This window comes from Aphelocoma coerulescens, chromosome 2 (assembly GCF_041296385.1).
Source record: "Aphelocoma coerulescens isolate FSJ_1873_10779 chromosome 2, UR_Acoe_1.0, whole genome shotgun sequence".
In the NCBI taxonomy this organism is placed as follows: Eukaryota; Metazoa; Chordata; class Aves; order Passeriformes; family Corvidae; genus Aphelocoma; species Aphelocoma coerulescens.
In genome coordinates this window covers 40483940-40506535 of record NC_091015.1, presented here as the reverse complement: position 1 = coordinate 40506535, position 22596 = coordinate 40483940, and the positions used below count along the sequence as shown (strand labels likewise).

General features: G+C 39.9%; 1 protein-coding gene across 1 annotated transcript in view; it reads right to left on the bottom strand.

Annotated features, from left to right (window-relative positions):
* Positions 1 to 6668: 6668 nt before the first annotated feature.
* DNAH11 (dynein axonemal heavy chain 11) overlaps positions 6669 to 22596 on the bottom strand; it is a 98575-nt gene continuing 82647 nt past the window's right edge. The window contains 12 exon segments of the mRNA XM_069004751.1: positions 6669 to 6906; positions 8483 to 8656; positions 10550 to 10673; positions 13923 to 14112; positions 16446 to 16605; positions 16607 to 16656; positions 16658 to 16669; positions 19254 to 19381; positions 20444 to 20592; positions 21515 to 21677; positions 22226 to 22264; positions 22267 to 22336. Coding sequence (XP_068860852.1) covers positions 8596 to 8656; positions 10550 to 10673; positions 13923 to 14112; positions 16446 to 16605; positions 16607 to 16656; positions 16658 to 16669; positions 19254 to 19381; positions 20444 to 20592; positions 21515 to 21677; positions 22226 to 22264; positions 22267 to 22336 — 1146 coding nt within the window. The 3' untranslated portion in view covers positions 6669 to 6906; positions 8483 to 8595.

The following is a 22596-nucleotide window of genomic DNA, read 5'->3' as shown; positions in this document are numbered from 1 at the left end:
GTATTTTGTGATTCAAACTACACCTCGATGCTGATGTTTCCCTGTAGGGTATGCCCAGCCACTGCCTTGGAGGGACGTCTGCTGAGACCATTTACTTTCCCATAGCAGGTATAGTGGTGCTTGGAGGATCAATAATCATTATGTGGAGAAACACATGAACACAACATTGACAGACGAGGAAATAACAACATAGAACACACAAGTGTTACATTAAGGATTGTGTTTTTGTGAGGCAAATCTCCTGCTCCAGCTGACTGTGAAAAACATTTATCTCCTTTTGCTTTTACTGTGAGGCAGATTGAGAAAACAGCACGTTTTATTGAAAGCTTAGTACAAAACTGCCAGGAGTAAAGGTATTCCTGCCAGAACCCATTTACTTGACTTCTTGATTTTCAGAAAGTCCAAACATAAGTTGTCGTCCTGCTTTTGCTTTTATAAGCTAGACATTCATAATCAGCTTTTGCTTTTATAAGCTAGACATTCATAATCATTTTTAGTTTTCCTTTGATCCAGTGGAATAGCCTTTAAAAAAATGTCTGGCATTGCTGAAGTCAATTCCTGAACTGTGCTTCTGCTCTGGGCCCCACTGGGTCTCCCATGTGCTGCCCACAGTAATTGTAGCACATGCTTTACATGGTGTTCTGTAGAGCAAAACCAGAATCATTTGGGTTTAAACAGTTGCTAAATAGTTAAGGCTACATTTGAACATACAGATGTAGTGTAGATTTTAGATTTGGTTGATTTAGATTTAGATTTAGTTGGCCTGCTGTGCATCATCTCTTGGTATGAATGCAGAGATGAGTACGTAGCAGCTGCCCAGACTTTACTCATGGTTTCATCAACAGGCCCTTTTACTAAAAGCAGAGATTGCAGTGACAGGAAGTTTTATATATGCAAACACCAACATCAGCCTAAACTGCGCTCACAAGGTTCCTTGATACTTTCCTCATCTCCAGATGAGGAGTGAACTGTATTACCCTTGGACTGACAGATGTCTGAAAAAAAACCTCTGAAAAGTTGATGCTCACATTTCAAAAAGCACCATTCAAATGACATCCTTGCCATTGCTCCACTCCCCCACCCTAACTTTCCCCTTGGGGCTTTACCTGCTGTAGTAGCAACTCCTGTCCAAAAGCATGACTTTCCTTTTATTTGGGTCTGGTGAAGAGGATGAGTAAGGACAGTGATTCTCTAATTGCCTTTGGGAGTCACTCACCTTTCTCTAATGAGCTGTAACTTTGTTGACAGCTTTTCTAAGTTCAAACTAAAATCTCATGCTGACAGCAGGGTTGAACTGTTGTTCCTGAACTAGATGCTTCAGTCTCAGGAAGATGCAGAATCAGAAGAACAAAGTCCAATGTTTGTCATGTGAAAGTTGTTACAAGAAGGGTTGCAGCATGAAAGGATGAGCATGGTTTCCATTCATAACAGCCTACAACCATATTACAACTATGGCAATAACAGGCTGCTTGAAAATCCAGATGAAAGAATCTCTTTTAATTCTTATACCTTGCCCAAATTGTGTCATTATACCTCATGCTACTCACAGAATCACAGAGTATTCTGAGTTGGAGGGGACCCACAATACAGGTGTTCTCAAGTACTTCCTTTATTCGTGGTATGTCTCCCCAAAAGCTTTGTAAGTATTATGACCCAGCAAATGAAACATTCAGAATTCTTTATATCTGTTTATTTAGAATTGGCAACTTTCGGTCAAGGTGGAAGAAAAAAACAGGATAGATGATCTTTGTGGTGTTGTTTGGGGGTTTGGTTGGTTGGTGTTTTTTGAGGGGGGGGTTAGGTTGTGGGGGTTTTTTTTAAATTGCAATAGTGTAGATTACTTGATCCAGGTTGCCAACATGTGGTAACTACTAACCCTATTCTGCACCTCTAAGAGCTGCAAAAAAAATCTAGAAGTTCATTATTGTGAAATTTATAGTTTCTGGAATAGTCCTTAAGTTTCTGAACCTCAGTTATGTTAGAGCTGCTGCTTTACTACAATGCAGACCTTGTTCAGACACACTTAAGAGTTACTTAAATGCAGGAAGTATATTTAATGATTAGGATACCAAGCTGGTATGAAATGTAAAGTCACAGTGACAAATGCCAACAATCCACCACCATTCCTAAGCTTCTTGGTGCTGTTCATTGGGTCACAATGCTTTAGTGCAACTCTTGATGCAACTTAACTACCAATAGAGTTCCTGAACTGGGATATCAAGCAATTTAAGTTTATTTCTTACCTTCCATGGAAAGCACACAGATACAGGCTCTTTCCCTTGCTGGGTGGTCATACTCTTTGGTCTTTTTGGTAAGATCTGCAGTCAAGCACACCTTATCCAAAGGCCAGCTGTTCTGCTCTGCATTACAGCTTTAAAAAACAGAAGAGTGCTTTCAATAATTCAATATCCAGACAGCAATTTTAATGTCAGAACTGTCAGCCTACCCCTCTTGGGCCATCATGCTCAAGCCTGAGACTGTGTGGGGTCTGCCCTTCTCTAGAGAATGATGGCAGCCCAGCTAGTGTCCTGTGAGGAGCTCCTGGCCACCTTTCTGCTAAGCAAGTGAAAGATTTATCTCCGTGCCCTGAGTGACCATGCAGAATTTGAGCTACACTGTTACCAAGCACTCCTGTGGCTTCACTGTGGTGTTCAGAATTAATACAAGCTTACATTCATAGATGCACAGAATATTCTGAGTGGGAAGGGACCAACAAGGATCATCAAGTCCTAAATGAATGATCCATATGGGGATTGAACCCACAAACCTTGGTGTTATTAGCACCATACTCTAACCAACTCAGCTAATATGCTGTGATTGTGACAAGAAATGAGATACACTGCTTATTCATTACACTGCTAAACGTTTTCCATCCCCTACTGTGGCAATGACTACATAAAGAGGATTGGGAGACTGATTTATTTTTCTTCTTAGCCTCATAACTTATGGAAGAAAACAGAATGGTACCATAACATATGCACTGAATTGGTTAAATAATAATGGTAGAAAAACTTGCACTCTTAAACCTTTTTTAAACTATAAAATTCAAGCTTTTATTTCCTTAGCTGCTTTGTCTTCACACTGCTGAGTAGCCTGAGGACAAGTTTGGGTTGTTCTCCCTGCTTTCAGGAGATGATTATTCTGATATTAAGGTGATTTTTATCTTTTTATTTAAACTGTGATTAACTCTCCAAACAGCATCACAAACATAGCTAACACCAATGGTTAAAGAAAAATGTCTGGCATTGAAACCATATGCTTGGTGCCCTACAACTGTTGTTGCTGACCTGTCAGAAAGGACTGAGGATGGAACAAGCCAGAGAGCCCCACCACTGCTGGCAGCACAAGGTTCTGTGTCCAGATGTTGAGTTCTCAGCACCACATGAGAAAATCAGTAACCCTAAAAGAGAAGCATCAATAGCCCCTGCCTTAACTGTATGTGTACTGCCTTTTTTAGACAAACTACAGATTTCAAGTATAAAGAGTACTTCTGTCTACAGAGAAAGTACATTGCTGAAGACACCAGAAAGTATAAGATTATGTAAGTATAAGGTAATTGTTTCAGTGGAATTTGTTGTTTCCCTGATGCAAGTATATGTCTGAAATCAGTTGTAGAAGTCATCAGCATGGGATGGGTTGCTGGCAGCAGGGAATGGGGGTATGCTTAGTCCTGTAAAATCTGCTGTCTTGGGGAGAAACCTGAACATCACCATGAGTCATGTTAACAGACCTTCAGAAACTGCCAGAATTTGCTAACAGCTGATGGCTTCTTAAATGCAAATTGTCTGATAGCATCTTCATTTGTGCATTTAAACTTCCTATAAGCCAGAGCAAAGTCCAAATCAGGAACATAAGGAAGTCTGACAGAGGCTCTGAATAATGGCATAATGGAGCATACATTGCCATGAGGTATCAGAAGAATTTCCCAAAACAATGCCTATTTCATCCATGTCAAACCACTGGTGGTGGCAGGCTAAAGGAAAAGGAATTCCACAAGATGCTGAAGACGCCTAGTACTTGGGACAAAGGGAGGTGACGGAGCCTTCGCTTTAGCAAAGTGCTTGGCATTTCTACAAAACCCACTTCAAAGGAAAACTGACTTTCATTAGGACAAAATTTGGAAGAAAAATGAATGGAACAGAGCTGTTGGGCTTGAGTCACTGGAATAGCTCTGTGCATAGTAGCTAAACCCTGTCACTGTGGGGTACAAAGCTGTGTGTGAATGGATGTGCTGGTTTAGTCCATGTGTCTGGCACAACATCACAGAAGAGTGTGTATTGCAGCTCTTCCCTGTGAGCAGAAAACATCAGCTCCCCCTTTGGAGAAAAATAAAAAGCATACATAAAGAATAACTGTTCTTTCATTTCCAAAAAAGCCACAAAACCCCCTGAAATAAGTAATTTGCCTTCAGACCGAGGTCCAGCTTTTTAAAAGACCTATGGATCTCTGAAAAGAAAAAGTTCATCATCTTACAGTCCTCAATGCAAACAAGAGCATGGGATCTCCAGGCAATAGTCATCCTGCATGATTTCTGCTATGTTAAGCTTCTCAGGAAGCATCTCCAGAATATCATCCAGAACATTCTTAACCTGTCCAGGACAATACAACAGAGCCAATAGAAATCCCAGCAATCAACTCTTTATGACTCTTCTACTTTCAAGTCTGATTTCTACAGAAGAGTACAAACATCTCATTTTCTTAGATAAAAACCAGAGATGCCCCCTCCCTCACCTTTGCTGTCTTTTTGGCAATGGTATTGAGAGGAATTGTTGCAAACCAATTAACACTTAGCAGCTTCTATTTAGCTTTACATTTTCAGGTAGCATTGACCCCTGAAGCTTACTAACACATTGGGATGAACTTGGGATGACTGCTGTTACTAGGATACACCCTGGAATTGTCTTGATTTTCAGTCAAGTGTGATCAGTAGTTTGTATTTCTCTAGTACCTAATAGCTTCCATGACCCCCTCCACCACCTACAGTCCTTGCTGTCTCAGGCATTAGGCAAAACACAGCAGAGACACAGGCGCACACAAATCACCCCCAAGAAGAGCCTTTGTCCCTGCAGGCCTGCTCTGGAACTGAGGCAGAACGTAACTGAAGAACAATTCATAACAGTACTAATGAGCAGGAATTGAAATCACAGCATTCATTAATGCAGCTCAGCCTCTGTTTCATCCCTAGCTTTGGCAGACTTAATGATGAATGCCATATATTATAGTCCAGACTCCCTAAAGTGGATGGGAACTGAGCATGAAAAGCACAAGTTTCCCCCAGGAGATGAAGCAATGTTTGGCTACTTGCATGCAGAGCTGTCACATTTCCTCCTGCAAAACCTCCATGATCTGATAGTGATAAGAGGAAAAAAAAGAGCTCTCAGAGGAAAAGGAGAGAGTAAAGAAAGGAACAGAGAAATGCAGAACCAGAGTGGCAGTCACAGGGGACTTTAATTAACTCTGGTAAGGATAAGGAGCTGAAGGCTCAGTCTCGTCATATGCCAGGCTTTGGGGCATCTGGACATAGTTTCTCAGATCTACACTCAAGAGAGGAAGATGCAGAAGATGGCAAGATCAGAAAACAGAACTAGCTGAGATTTGTGATTACATTTTCCTTCCCTGTTCCTTTATTCATTTAATCTCTTAAGCACAGCACCAGTGATATTCTGTGCTTAAAACCCATTCTTTTACATTTTTCTGGAATGAGTTTGGCTAAAGTAATGTATCTGTGCGTCTGACATATCTTGACTATGAACAGAACTACAATGTCCCAGTTAACTCCTTATTAAGTGACAAAGCTTATCCTTGTACTAGGGTTGGTCCATTTAACCCAGAACCTGATAGTTTATCAGATTGTTATTATAAAACAATAACAATGTTATTGTTCTGCTAAACTCCAGGTTCTGTGGTGAGGTGCTGAGGCTAAGAGGTGGTGAGACAGCCTCCTTGGCCAGGTTTTACCTATTCAGACTGCCAGAAAACTAAAACTCCCTGAAAACCTTCTCTTCTGCTACTCCTTGCAGGGGAAGTCCCTTGGAACAGCCACAGGCTCCTGTTTAGATCAAATGCCCAGGAAGGGAAGCAGTGGGAAAGCCTCTGCTTGGGCTCTTTCCTGGCATGGAAAGCCTGCACACCACTTATAGGCTGTGCTGTGAATGCAGCAGAAAAGGGAGTGCAGTCTAGGAGGGACTTCCTATGCTTGGCACAAATGGGAAGGCATAGGAAAGCTATCCTAAGAGGTTTTATCATGCAGGAGATGGGAACAAAGGAAAGAGGTCAAGACCAGACCCACCAATTCAACCAACCACGCCTTTTTGTTAGTAAGGTTTTGTTGCTGTACTTACTTATAAAAGCATACAAAAAAAAGGAGATAGGTCCATACCTTGTTTCCCACCCCACGTTAAATTCAACATGAAAAAGAAATTATCTGCATAACAGGTTAGGTGTTCCTCTGGTCCAAATCCCTTTGGTCCAAATGTGTTCCCAGTGCAGTACACCTTAAGCCAGGCTGGTGCATTATCCCAGCCATTAACACTCATCTGATCTTTTCCAATTTGATGCCTTTCCCCCCCCCTCCCCACCCCCAGAAATTATGTCTATTGCTGAAATAACACAGTAAGATGTGTATTCCACCTGTCATTAACAGCACTGACAACACACTGGATGAAGAACTTCACATCTTTCTCTGCAGACTGGCCTGATCCCTCTCCCATGTATATATGGGTTGCATTTCCAAAGGAATTTTGAAGAGATTATCTGATATTGTTGTCAAGACAACAGCATTGGGGTGCAGTCCATATAGTACAGTGCTTTCAGGTGGAAGCATTTCATCTGTTTCATGTATTTATGGTATCCATCATAATCCAGATTTTCTGGGGCCAAGAAACGTGGTGCCAGTTCTCCTTCAAACTGTAGTAAAAGAATCAATAATGTTACTGATAATGCTGACACCAGTTCTTGAAACATTCTTGTGTATCTATGAAGTTTCAGAAATTTGTTTCAAGTCTGTGGACACGACACCTGCATGTTCAGATACAATGGAACAAGGTTACCAAAGTATGCCCAGCATAGTTACTATTTGCATAATTTCTTGACAATTCCATTTTCTGTGGGGTCACTTCTTCCTTCATGAGGATGCTTTGCATTTATTTTAAGGACTGTCACTACTGAGGCAAGTTTATTTTAAGTACTGAAAGTCTGCATCCCCTCAGCAGCTAAGCAAGGATTCTTATGCCATTTTGCAGATGAGTCTGAGACAGGAGAGAGTCACACAGGATACCTGTGGGAGAGGAAGGACTGGACCCTCAACTCACCTCAACCCTGTCATGTATTAACACGAACCATAGCATTAGTTCTGTTCAGTGTGTCATTAATTAGGGGCTTTGCACAAACACACTGCATTCAAAATAACCTTAAAGAGGTCACAGCGAGAGACAGGTACAAGAGATAGGTAAATGGAGTGTGAAACTGTGATATCACACGTCAGAATATGAGCAACTTGTCAGAAACAGTGATCCCCTTTCACTTCCCACAGGAACAGTTGCAAGTCAGGACATTTCTTTATGTATTGATGTCCCTTCCATTCTCTTCTGCCTGGCTATTGGCAGCCAGGAGCTGGAACAAGAAAAGAAAATCAAGCTACTCCACTGCATCTCTCCAAGTGTAGGAGTCTTGCATGGGCTTTTGTGCTGCTGCTTTGGCTTCAGTGAGATAGACAGTGGTGATAATTTTAACAGGAGAAAAAATTAAGGTCTCAGCCCGCTCAATATTGAGCCAACATTGAGTACTATTAACTGCACTGTTCCTATAGAGCAGGAAGACCCTAACTGTCAGGATATTTAAGATAAGTCTTGGGACTTTGGAGCAGATCAAGATTTTTGTAGGTAGACAGGATTTTAGTGAGATGTACTCTCAGTGGGCTGACCTCCTAAATAAAATAAAAAGTAATAAATAGATAAGAATAAAAATCACATTTTAAAATTAAAAATCACTGTAAATCCCAATAAAAATCACTGTAGCAATCACATTTATTTTACAGACTTCTCCATCTCCAGTGTTGTAAGAACTTCACTGGATTCAAAGAATTTCTCTGAACTTATTGTCACAGAGCTGTCTGCAATTTAAACAAGGCTTGAAGTTGTTTTTGCTGAAGAATATTTCTAGCTGTAAGTGGTACTTTTCACAAAAGCTATTTCTTCCTAATGCAGGGTCCACTCCACAAAATCACAATAACATTTAACAGCTTTTGGCATTTAGAACAGTCTACAACAAGCTACTGCTCAAAATAACACCAGTAAGCACTTATTTCTGAAGTCATTTTAGTTCTGCAACCAGCCATTTACCTGTGCCTGAACTTGCACCACTAACCTTACCCACAATAAGCTATATCTTAAGACGCCACTTTGAAGTAGTGCTGAGGTTTTGAAAAAAGCCCTGCTATTTACCTCGAGTGGAAGATCAATTCTGTCAGACAATCTGTACTTACCAGTCTCTCTGCTGGCACTTAAATCAGGCTTTACTGCATCTGTGGGAGTCGTGTGCACAGAGGGAGGCTGTGGGTTACTGGGGTGTGTAGAGGAACTTGCTGCCCTTCTGTCTTTATGACTGTTCCCAGGCGAGGTCTATCAAAGCTGGCGCACAGTGGGTCATTCTCACGGACCTTGTGGAATGAATTTATAGCTAAAAGAACTCATCATAAGGCAAGAAGTTAAAAAGAGAAGGTAATCTCCCCAGTGAACACAAAGCCCCACTGCTGATGAAGGGGCCATCCTGTTTACATTCATTTGGCTGCCAGACACTGAATGATTTTCTGGTTTTGCTGGTAATTCTGGTCTTTATCTTTTTCCAGTTACAGCAAGAAGCTCAGAAAGATACCTCACTGTTTAAAATACCAGTGGATCCACACTCAGGGTTGGGTCCCTAAACTTTCCAAAGGCCATACAAATAGCAGTGATTCTGTTCAGGTTTCACCATCTATACTTATTTTGCAATTATTTGAATGAAAGTTCAGGCTTGTGAAGGTTAATGGACTACCTAAAGTAGTAAAGCAGTAATTCTTTACTTATCCATAGGCTAGAGGCAGAACTGGAGCCAGCAGGATGAGCTTCCCACCATGCCCCCACGACCTCAGCTGTCATGTGGAGAAATCAGCCTCTTTCGGGGTCAGGAGTACAGTGGTGTTTAGCCTTTCCATCTCCATGGCAACTTACTCTTGGGCATCTTCTTCTGAGCAGTTACTTCCAATTGCCTTCATCTGAGTGTGGCTCTTTGACATATGAAAACCTGCTTGTTCGGGACCAAGGAGACACCAGCCTGCTCCTCTCGCTCACAGCCAAAAGGCAGGCTGCAGCCCACTGCCAGGGGTGAAAGGGGCACTTTTCCCAGCTTAGCCTGGCTCCACAAATGGCCTGCTCACACATAACATGATAATTTTTTTTTTTTCCTCATAAATGAGCTTTTTACCTTTGGATAACAAAAATAACAATTCTGGAAAGGGCGCTTGAATAATTTCTTGGCAGTTTTTAGCAAATTTTGTACAATCAGTTCTCTAAAGTGACTTCCTCAGCAGCTATGGAGAAGAAAACAGGGTTTAAAAATATTTTTCATGTATATATAAAAATACATATATACAATACATATATTATATATGTATATTATATATATGTGTGCACATATATACACACACCCTGATATAAATATCCACATTTGATAAAACTGTGTGTATATGAAAATAGATTAAAGTAGTTTCTGTGCAAAACTTCTTAGAACTAAAGTTATAGTAACATTTTCTTTTTGTAGCCTCAAAACTTCTAGTATTTGCTGCTGATTAGAAGCAGCTTTGGCAATCTGGCACTTTGGAGCCATGGATGCTCCACATACACTTCTTTCCAGACAAAAACTTAATAGTGAAATTTGAATAATTCAGTAATATCAGCTGGTGGTAACCTGACAAAGCTACAGAAACAGGTGAGAGAATAGTGGAAAATTAAAAACAGTCTTACAAGCTATTTTCCCTATTTTAGAAAGAGGGAGATGCAAGGAAATGTATAACATTTCCATTCTATTATTTTTTTGAGGAAGAAAATGTGCAAAGACAAGTGTAAGTTCTGAGGACAGTGCCATTCTGGACTGCTGAAACTGGTGAGGCTATCAGTCACATTGGCTAAAGCGCAGTTCCCTAAGAGATACTTTCCCATGCCAACCCAAATGTTTCTAAATGGAAGCACCTTTAAATAGTTTTCCTAGGAAAATGGAAACCTAAGTGAATCCAATGTCATTGAGCTCACTATACAAGTAGTGTTATGAAGTACTGAATTCAAGTTACCAATTAATGGGACTTGCAAAAGTAAACGAGCAGTACACCAACTCACAAACCCTTTCAGCCAAAGTCTGCTCATGATAAATCATTGCCAAATTTATTCCCCCACAGCCGGACAAGACCTTGCTACAGGTGGGGCCGCCTGAATGAGAAAGCATGTGGTCTTCTCTTTCCCTTAGGCTGAACATACTCTGTACATGTTCAAGAGCTTTAGGCATGTATGAAAGTTCTCACCAGGAGTGGGCTGAGGAATTCTTGCAGACAGACCCAGCAGAGCCTGCGGTGCCAGGCACCTGTGATGTGGCCACCTTGCACGATCTCACCGAGGAGGTAATGAAAGTCTGCCCATGGAACCCACCTGGGGAATAGAATGCATCACTGAATAAAACAAGTCAGCTGTTTAAAGGACAAACCAAACCTGTTCAGCTAAATGCTGCTAAGAGACACAAAAGAAATCCTACTACTTCCTTTCAGAAAGCTGCATGGTTATACATTTGCATTGCTGGGTTTGTTTTGTTCAGCAAATAACATTAAAACCAGATTTCTTTTATTTCAATCCAGTGAGAGGTATATGAGCAAAAATAGCAAATTTGTGATTAAAATTCAGTAAGGGTGTAAAATCTATTATCTGAGCTTTATACTTTCTACCTTAACCCTTATAAAAAAAAACTTTAGAGAAAACCACATTTTCAGAACACCACATTATATGACAGAACATAACTTCATGAACAAGTGCGTGTATTTTCCCATACAGATCTTTAAAAACATAATTCTCATGAGTGACAGGAAGATAACCTACCGTGCCTTTCTTGGAGGAGAAGTAAAAAACTTGTATCTGATTGCAGTCTTTTATATCTCCTCACTAGGGAACATTTAGTTACTGAAATTCTACATTTTTGGAATTTGGGAAGTATTCAAGAACTTCGATAAAAATTGAATTAATATCCCATTACCGCCACGTCATATAAACATTAAGTTTATTGCAGAATTCTAGTCATAATGCCAGTGATAAAGCATGTGGTTAAGGGTGGTAAAACATTTTATTAAAGGAACCACTGTCTTTCTCTTTTATTTGGCTTCAGAGCATTGAAACTTCTTTTTGCTCCCCTTCGGTTTGCAAAATATGCCAGTTTGTGATGAAACCTTTGCAGACAGGAACCTTTACGCCCTTGGGGGCAGTATTTGCCTCCCAACAGTTCAAGTAAAAACTTAATTATAGGCTTTAAATGTTGCATGATGTGACAGAACAGAACAAGTAAAATAGCTGAAGCTATTCCAGCCTGCTTGCTATATAAACTTGTATGCAGCAATTTGATTATGTGAAATGCTAATCCATCTTTATTTTAGACTGGTTCAAAGAAAATGAAAAAAAAAAAAAAATTAAAAAAGCCACTGGAATATAATATGCCGTGCTGCATGCCTGTGATGAGAAGGCTGAACAGAGAATCCCTGTGAAAAATGCCAACAACTTGGATTTAGAACGAAACGTTCTCACAGTGAGAATAAACCTGCTTTTCTCTTTGTCGGCAGCAAAACCTCATTTAATGTTTTTCTAATTTCATATATATTTATCTCAAGAAATTGCTTTGTCTTTTGTCTTTTGGAAGAGTATATCAATATTCTAATGCAGTACAAGCTCATTCAGCTTCACACTTCTGGGACATTGATTATACTGGAATAATCAAAGCTGGTGATATAAAAGGGACATTTTTGTGAGTGTGAGAAAACTGTGGAGTTTGCATTAGAAATATTTTGGGCTGTCAGGTTCACATAATTGCCATTGTACTCTATAGAAAACTGGTCTGTTGTACCCAAAAAACCCACAGAGTCATTGCTGGGTGGGTGGATAATGGAGAGGACAGAATCTACCTCCCCCCTTTACAACCTCCAATGACAACTCCATGAGCATGTGTGTGGGGACCAGAAGGTGGAGGGCAAGAGTGGGACAGTGAGGCAGGATCAGGCATCCTGTACTTCCCATGAAGAGACCTTAACTATCGCAGGTTGGTGTGCTAGAGTTTATCTGAGCAGGAGGAAAAACTGAGATACAAGATTAAATATTCATGGCAAAACACTATAAACCAGTGGAAGTTATAGCGGAGTTATGCGATTTCCACTAGCTGATGGGCTCACTCAAGTCGCCCAGTTTATGCTTTCTGCTTTCTGGTCAATGCCTAATTGTCTTCAGGAAGTTGTTCCCAAAGGACAATAAATTGGAAGACCACACACACACACATATATATATATATATGTGTATATATATATATGTATACGCACAAGGTCATAGACATGCATATATACATACAAAGTCACATTTAAAAAAAAACTATTGTCTTATTTTTCTCTCCAATATCTACATTAAAAAAAATCCCTATGAAGCCGCAGGATAATGAATCACTAAGCAGTACAATGAGAAAGGCCAATAAGCAATATTACCAAGAGGAGAGAAGTAATAATTCTTGCTCTTACAGACCTTTCTAGTATTCCCTGCCATCAGAATCCTCCCTCTCATTAATTAGCAAAATGAATTATCCAGCTTATGAATTGTAGTTTGAAAAGAACAGCTTAAAGCAGCAAGATTTATTAGCAAAGAAAACTAAGGGTTGGAATAAGCTGATTTTATAGACTTGTTTTCTAAATGGGAAACATTATTAAATCATCATAATAAAATTAAGCAATTATTTCACTATGACACCAAGTACCACAAAAAGGAAAAACAGCTTGATGTCCTACTAACTAAATAAAGGTTAGTAGGGGCATGAAGACAAAAAGAAAATTAATTTCTAAGAGTAAATACAAGCTGAGAGATATGGAAGAAACTATATCATCAAGGGGTGACACTTCGATCTCTTTTTTTTCTTTATAAATATCTCTGAAATTTATTTAAACTACTAAAATGGGAGGATCTATTCAATAATATCCTATATCATTCAGTAACAAAAAATTACTGCCTTTTATTTAGGCATTTCACATTTTCACATGCTGAACTTACACAAATGACCTCAACTCAGTATTTAAACTATACAAGTATGAAATATGCTGTAGCTCAGAAAAAAAATCACTCATGTATCCTTAACTTTGACTCAAGGGGAACATTACTGAGAAAGTCACAACAAGGTGGCATCCTTAATACATAATAATGACACATTCAGGAAATGCACCATTATTTATACATGTGACGTGCTGTAAATTGCTTCCATCATCAGAACTAATTGTAGTGATTATTAATGCAGTGTTATGAACTGTCAGAATTGCTGTTTGTAATTACATTTGTGCAAATGCTTCATTACCTGCCTAATGAATTTGGCATATATGCACATGTAAACCCCTGTTTTTGTTAACATAATGAAGGGCATTTTTTTCCCCCTTAGCTACTGATGTGGAACTGGTTTGACCTATATTACAAAGTTCAAGCATCCACTGCCAGAAAAAAGCCCATAACCCCCACCCTTTTGATCTGGTTTATTTTCATACTCAGCAACAGCATCATATAACGCCAGCTACTTAAATAACAGCTTCAGGGAAAGAACTGTGTCCTCCCCATTCAGTATAAACATGTGATTGAGTGGAAATGACCTCGGTGTGTGGTTACCTGACCACTTCTTACCTTCTTGTGGGCCTCCAAAGAGTTGCCGAGAACAGTGACACAGACAGAGGTCTCTGGTGCTGATCGGGTACCTTCCATTCCAGCCCCGAGGGCCAAACTTCAGTCTCCCAGCAACGCAAGTGTGAAAATTGCACAGAGGAAAAAGGATGCTTTTAAATTCCCCTTCTCTGGTACACAGTTCAAGGGTATCCTGTCAAAGAAAAAAGGATTAACTTATGCACTAGCAACCAGCAGTGCTACCGAGAGGTGTGCCAGCCTCAGCTGCCAAAAGGGAGCACTCACAAGCCTGGAGACGGAAGGAGAGTGAGAAAGAGGTTTCTAAAGGATCAGAGGCTATTGGGCAGTATTTTTTGCAGTAATTCCCAGATGCTAAATTGTTGATAGTGACATTTTTATTCCCAAATGTCCCTTAGGAAAGGAGAACTGTTGTGCTACTGAAACCAACAAAAACTGAGACTATACCTAGAACTCCATAAATATTACTTAGATACTAGAACTCCATAAATATTACTTAGATAACCACTACAGTTTCTTAGCTAAATCATCCATAGATTTTATCTCAAGTAAAATTTACTAGTTTAGCTTTATTTAAAAGCTTTCAAACTCACTGAAATTTTTCACCATTTCCCAAAAAGCCATGGTTGAAATTGAGGTTTAATATTTTTCTTTTTGCCTTCATTATTTATAGTGTTAGTAGAGAATCTCAGCAAAATGAGATTCAGCACAGGGCTTCAGCTGGTTTTTAAATTATTTGGCATTTGCCTGTAAAACCTGCAGAAATTAATCCTTATTTCTCTGATATTTTTCTATATTTTATCCTTTAGTTTAAGAAGTAATGAACATAACAAAACTATTTTGATACCCTTGAAAACAATGATGTGTGGGAGGAACATCAGAGGGATAAAGTCTTGCCTTTCAAAAGGAAATAGATCATCCTGAACTGAACAACATGTAGCAGAATCTGGGCAAAGGTGAAGGATTTTATGTCTGATCAAAAAACTTCCTTAAATCAGAATGTTGAGTTTAACCATGAAAAATACAACACAAGTTTCTACCCTGAATAAAACCACAAACCCATGAAGTATATTCCATCTGGATTAGGCATAGTTTGATTTTTTTTTTGTTATTGAACAAAAAGAAATTAAATACCTCAACCAGAAATGTATTAAAGATGGTGTCTGCACAGGAATTTGTGGTAAGCCACAAATACTCACAGCTCAGAATAGTGGGTGAGAAAATAGAGCTAAGTACAAAGCTTAGAAGTTGGTTAATTCAAATTTATACAGATATATATTCTTTCACTAAACACAGACTGAAGCAGGACAACAATGTACATGAATGACCTTTATTAAAAACTTTTTCTAACTTTTTCAGCTTTCCATTAAAAGTATTATTATAATAAGTTATAAAAAATAGATAAAAGAACAAAATGCTGTATTAATAGTCAGCTGCTCAGCTACAAAACCACAGCTATTCTTCCTTTCTCACAAATATCTTTCCAAATCAACCCATACCATCAAAATCAATCCAGTTGTAGCTTGGACACAGCTTTTTTTATTTCCTATTTTTTTTCCCTGGCACTGGTTAGTATTCCTTTTTAAAGGAACTCTTACCCTTTTCACATCCCAGCTCTGCCATCATGTGTGCTGTGCTCAAGTAACAGAGCTGATTCACTGATGTGAATCCCTTGCTGGAAGGTGAAAGTGTGCAGTTCAGCTGCCTTCACCATGGTCTGCTTTGCTGATATGAACAAGCGACTGCTCCAGCACTTCCACTGCTGCAGGGAAGCTGACTCACACCGGGCTTGAAGATCTTTCTACAAGTTCCTGGGGTAGCAGACAGGGATAATCAGGGATCTGGAGGGAAGGAAGCTATGCAGAACCTGTCATGCGCCTGCTCTGCACATTCTCATGTCTTCTTTCTCCTCCTTCTTCTTTCCACCCACCCAGCAGAACCTCACACAGGGAAAGAGCAAAAGACAAAACAACAAATGGCACATAACCCTTACTCTTTAATTCCTTTCTTTATGCCTGACTGCAGGAATCCATACACAGGGTACTGAGCCATTGCCTGCACACCCAGGTATGTAAATCCACTCTGTGGGAGAATGGTCATGACCATGCATTTGGTCAACCCAAATTTAGAGCAGAGCAAAATATGCAAGTACCATTAAATGGAAGAGCTCTGACTTCAGAGCATATACATCTTTTTTTCATAAGTGCTAAAGCTGGTGTAATAAATGCTCTTTCTGTCTTTGTAAGCATACCTGTGCTTGTCTATACTGAATAGTGCAAATGTTTGTGTTATTGTCACGCCTTTCCTCCTGCCCAACACTGATGGGAAACACAGAGGTAGTGCAGGGCACAGAGGGCTGGCAACCTGCAGCTCTCAGGATAGTTTGGAATTGCAATGGTCCCAAAGCCCTGGTCTCCCAGAGAATGGTCATTAATGCTACCACTTCTCCCCACAGGGGAAGGAGTAATTAAACCAAACAACAGGGAAAAAAATATAACTTGCTTTTACCTGGTTGAAACCATAGAGAGCAGTGTGGAAATTAGCCAGCATCCCTGTAGGAGGTTCATCAGTAATTTTAATTGAATTTTCTGGTATTCCTTGGAGAATGATGTGCTCTTCTAGGGTTGGAGCTGGCTCAGCACTGATAAAGACACAGAAGTCAGAATGACATACTGTATTGCCCAAGGAGTTTGTCCAAGGTTCTGAACCACTCGGCTACTTAGATGAATATTCTGTTGAAAAACAGCCAATATGGTTATTGTACAAAACCAAATAAATTTGATCCTTAAGATATTGTCATTGTGAGTTTTTAATGGGAAACAGTTAAGTCATTGCCATTTCTTGGTATGTACTGAGGTTTCACTGTTAGCTTCTAAAATTTAAGGCCTTGATTCTGAAGCTAATGAAAATATTATAAAATCAGGGTTAAGTGATCTGTGGTTGTGGGTGTTATCACATACAAAGACAAGCATTGCTCAGAAGACATCTGGACTCTACTTAAGTGCCCTGTAGAACTGGGAACCTAGGACAAAACATGTCCAAGACATACCAGGAGCAAGACAGAAGTGCTAGACAGAAAAATGGTCCCAGCTATCCTGCTGCTTAGGAAGTATATCAGACTACTTCAGAGTGTAACTGTCTTTAAAGTTCTAGATATACGAACACAGTGGAAAGACACTGATAGATCAGAGAAGAGAGTTATTGGAAAATGTCTGCCTCCAAAGCACCTACTGGTGAAAAACAGTAATATCGAGAAAAGTTTAAAATGTATCTGAGCTAAAGATGTTTTAACCACACCATTATCCAACACTCCACCTTTCTTTGTTACTGTCCTAACATTTCAACTCAAATTGTAACTCATCCGTGAGCTTTTCTTTGGCCCTTCACTGATGTGCCAGAACCTGCTGATTGCACTGACAATCCCCATGCAGTGCAGGAGGAATTACTGCCAAAGAATGCAATATGCCACGCCCTAGCTGCTGCATCACTTTATTATGAGGTCTGCTGGGGGGATATTCCCAAATTGTCCCTTGCCATGTGGAAAAAGGAATAGGGGAATGGAAAAAGAGGGAGACTTTCATATCATGTTATGTGATTGCAGCCTGGACGCACCCGAATTTTCATATAGGCTGCATCCACCCAATGCAAAGTGGAAGTGATTCAAGCCTAAATATAATAACAGCAAAAACATTCAATATGTTCAAGATGTCTGAATTTGAGGTATTAATTACAAGTGACAGAAGAGTTAAAACTGATATCAAAAAAATGAAGTCAGTCTTTCTTCTGCCAGTTTGCCAAACACTGTGCCAACTGCTTTTGCTAGATCTGAAGCCAAAATAATTTTTAAAGTATTTCCCAGGTCAGTCAGAATAGCAGGTGTAGGTTGGTTTGTTTTTTTCTTTTTAATATCTAATTATATACCCTCTAGCCTCCAATAAAATCAAAAGTAAAATACCTCATTTTTTTGATCCAAAAATTTTTGAAACATAAGCTTACAGGGTTTTTGGGCCCAAACCCAGAAGACTAAAGTGTGAGAAGCACTGAGTGCATCCAAATCCCAATAGTTCTAGCTAGCTTAGCTCCATTTGGGATTTGGTCCAACATCTTCATTAAGTTTCCTTTCAGACTTCCCAGAATTCTTCACTATCAAAAAGTTTCACAGCAAAATTGTTGTCTCTCTCCTCTCTCAGAAGCCAGGCATAATAGGCTGGAAAATGGAGCAGGTCTGTAACACCAGAAGCTTCTCAGATGCTCCCCTTCCATCCCTGTGCCTTCAGACACACAGCACTGCCTCTACCATCTCCCATTTTTTCATTCTGCCCCCAGAGCAGCTGAGAACCCTGAAATTCCCCTGAAAACCAGCTTGACTCTTCCCTTCACAACATTTCTATGCAGGGTTGTTTTCAGACTGGCATGATTAGCTCACTCACATGAAATATGGTTAAAGATTCTTCCAGTTTCATTGCTGACGAAGGGGGCAGTTTGTGCATGCTCCCAATGTGCCTAGCACACCGAGACCCCTCACAAATCCCATGGTGGTTTTGTTTCATCCATCAGAAAACACTGACTCTAACCCATCTCTTCATTTATTGCAGGCAACCTGGTTGGCAGACCAAGCAGGCTGCTGAGGTTAAAACCAGGAGAGGAGGGAATCACTCCATTCCCATAACTACCTTAATATCAAGGCCTGGAACATGCATTTGTTGTTTGGCTTCAGGGCTGACAGGTTGTCACATATACACATTGGCTATTTAGCATAAAACACTGGGGAGGGAGCATCTTTTTTCAGTAGCATTTATGGTTGCAGTGCTCCTGTTTGCTCCATTACTGTGCTGGGAAACCACGGCTTGCCAGGGCATCCCACGGATCTCTTTGTCCACTGCAGAGTGGGTTCTTGGTCTGTACAAAGCTGGCCAGAGCTGTGGCTGCTATCTCAGAAAAGCAGCACTCCAGGACTAATTATACAGCTTCCCCAGGGACAGTCAGACCCATTTCATTAAAGTCTCCATTATGGCCTGCTGAATGGAATAGGAGCTCTTAATTAGGCAGGGGAAGTGTGTGCTTGAGGGCAGTCCTACCCACCCACCAGGGGCTTTCTGTTTTATCTCTCCTGTTCCTCCTGGGAGAGTGCACTGTTCAGCAAAACATGACATACACCCTATTAATGTGATGTTCCTCGTGTTACACCAAAAGCAAACGGAAGAAGATTATTAGTTGTTCAGAACTCTTGCTGTAATCCACTGCATATTTTCTGTTCTGGGAACATCCCTCCAGCTGAGGAGGTATTCCCCATCATAGAGACAATTTGACACTCACTTGGAAAAGAACCCAATGGCCATGAGGGACAGCTTTCTTCAGTGCCTCCTTTGCAACCATCTCCCACCTTTGTCCTAGAGAGATATTATGAAATCTTCCAGAATCTATAGTGAACCCAAGCTTTTTGCCTACAATAGAAATAATTGGGGAAGGGTGAGTGACAGAGGGGGAGGAGATAGGAAAATAAGCAAAGCAGAAAGGAAAAAGAATGATAATGCCCCCATTAATTTCACTATCACTTGTGCAATGCATATTACTTCCTCTGAAGCACTTCACTAAACCCTTACAATTTCAACTAGCAAAATTGCAAGCTCTCGACAGTGGCCTTATTGCTAGTATTAGAAAAAGCCCGCAGAAATCTGTTCCCTTGGTTTTAAGATAATGAACCTTTTGACATTTTGATAGATGCTCGGCATTGTTACTGAGCTTTTGAAACTCTTATGGGGGGTACAGAGCAATTCCCTCATGAAAAAGGGAGCAACATGTGGTAGATACCACATCAGTTTTTTAACTGATTGGTTCAGTGGGTAAATGCACAAGCCTCTCACCTTGTGAGGCCTGAGCTTAAATTGAGCACAGTGAGGTCACAGCTGTATTAACCTGGTATTCTCACTATTGTCTGTGGGGAATAGTAATCCTAAGTATAAAGCCACAGAGCCCTATACAATTGAATATAGTTTGTATAATGACCATTATTTAGTCACAGGGGGCACAAGATTACATGAGCATGGAGAAAATTGCCCTCTGGCCCTCATCTAGTCAAAAGGTAGAAAACAGTACAAAGGAAACCTACATTATGCCAAGCAGAGGAATGCTCTAAAAATTTCTTCATACTGTAGTGCTTATGGCCTTACACTTTTCATCCACCCCATTGCCACGAATATGGTGGGGGTGGAAGAAACTTCAGAACTTGAATCTTCTGCTGAAAATAAACTGTGCCCAATTTTCCCACAGTAATGCATATTCCATCCCAGTGACAGATAAATCCAGAAGTCTTTGTTCTGTTCAGTAAAAAAAATACATCTACACATATATGTGTAGAAGCACATACACACAAGCACATAACCATACATCAATTTATCTACATTTCTAGTCCTGCATGCCCCATTTCACTTTCTAGCACAATTTTTCTTTCTTTAATGGGAGGAAAGTTAAGTGATCCTTGAACCAGAAGCAAATAAGAGGCTTACCTATTGTCTCATGATCTTCAAGTGGGTCTAGTCATGAAGACAGGATGAAAAACACAGGAGTGGCTGGGCTGCCCTCTTCTTAGCATTTTGCTAAATCCATCCTTGTGCTTTTCCCATACCTTGAGCCAAGATTTTCCTCCACAAAGTTCCTATATATGAAAAAACAGCTGCTAAACACAAAAGATGTGCCTTGATAAGTACTTCAGGACTGCACCATTCTCAGACTTGAGCATCTTCCACTGATGGTCATTTCGTCAGAGAAAGGATCGGGAGAGTGAACTGAAGGCAGGAAGGGAAGAAAGCAGTGAAGCAAGAGAGAAGATGATCGTCCTCATTTCCCTGTAGGATGGTGGCCATGTGACAGAAAACAGCAACTTCTCAATGAAAAGGAATAAAGCAGGCAATACTGTCACATAAAGCTGGGGCAGTTGGGCAAAAATAAATACCCAGGACAAAACTTGCATTCTCAGAAGTCATGTAAAAATGGGTAAAATGGTGGTGGTGGGGTGTGGAGCAACAGGTCTATAAGACCATCACTTGGGATCAAAAGACATAAAGAGTACAACTGGAAAACAACTGTGTCAGGATTCACAGCTGAATACACACAGAGTCTTTCCTGGTATCATAGAATTTTCAAAAGGGGGACCTGAAAAATTGTCATCCTGTGGGGTTACCTACCAGCTCTAATACCATAATGAGAACTAACACTGAAAAATAAATTTTTAGCTATTAACAGGATAGCTTACTGTATGCCTATTTATCAATGACTGTTCTCCTCAGGTGCCTATATTCAATCTACAAGAAATCAAAATCACAACTCTCCAAATACACTGTGACTCATGTCTTACCACACTACCTCTTCATAAACTTTTCACCAGGACAAAAGGCTGTGAAGGACCACAGTAACTGATCTCAAGTTCTGGTTCACCACCCAGTTTTAGAAGTTACTTGCTTGCTTAAGATCTGAATTTGTCAGACACATGCAAGGCACCACCCTCACACACCCTTGCCCTGAAAGATGAACCCTCAGATTTCGTACCTTAGAGCATTTGACATACTGTCCTGATGGACAGTATTACTAGTTTCTGAAAAGAGCTTTTTTTTTGTCTGCTCCCAGGGAAATTCTCCTTTTCTGGATATTTTGAGTCCACTCACTTCTTCCATTTCTTGGTGGATCTTTAAATATCTTTATCTACCCCTCTGAACACATCCATCACTGCCATAGCCTGGAAGCAAGCCAAATACAGATGCAGTGCCTTTTGCATGATGATGAAACAGGATGATGCTGATAATTTCTGAGGTATGTAAAAAACCCTAGTGCAACCAAGGGACTCAGGACTTGCTTTAAAATACTAAATTACATATCTATACATACAAGCACACAAACATAAAAATAGTATTATTGGTAAGGCTTTACTTTGGTTGATATTACCATTGTCTGCTTGCTGTTAAACATCTAGATATGACAAACTGGAAACTCTATATGGGATATTTCTTACTACAGTAGGGAGTGGAATGGAGTTAAAATTCTGTTTTTAGGGGAGTAGACAAATTATGGTAAAACAGAATTTCCTCACAAGATACAGTATGTGATATCTAAGGAAAAAGGCACTCAAATAGTAAAGAAAACTCCTCTTTGAAGACATCACTAGCTCCACTAAAAAATTATGGTAGAATGCATTACTTTATCTGAAATTGTCTAGTTGAGGCATGTGTGCAGAAATAATAACAAAAAAGATTTAGAACTGAAAAGCAATTTTCCCAAACTACTCTAATGGTAGGTACTCCATGGCTGAGTAGTTAAAAAGTCAACAGGACTCTTTTGTGTTCAACTCTGAACTGAAAAAGGAAATCCAATTCAAGGAGTTCTATCTCTTTACTACTTAGAATAACCTTGATAGCATACAAAATTGAAAACAGTCATCAGACTTGCTTCAGAGACACCTCTGCCTCCCAGTACACCTGAGCCCTGACTTTTTCCAGGGCATACACTTACTAAAATTAAAAGCAACAGGCTGAATGTTGTTTGGATATGTGTTATTTACTTCTTACTTTATATAACGGATCAATTTCAACCCTAATTATCCAACTGCAAGCATCTAAGTCACGCTGTTTATCCTCAAACTACTTTATGAAGTCCTTGCAGCATTTTA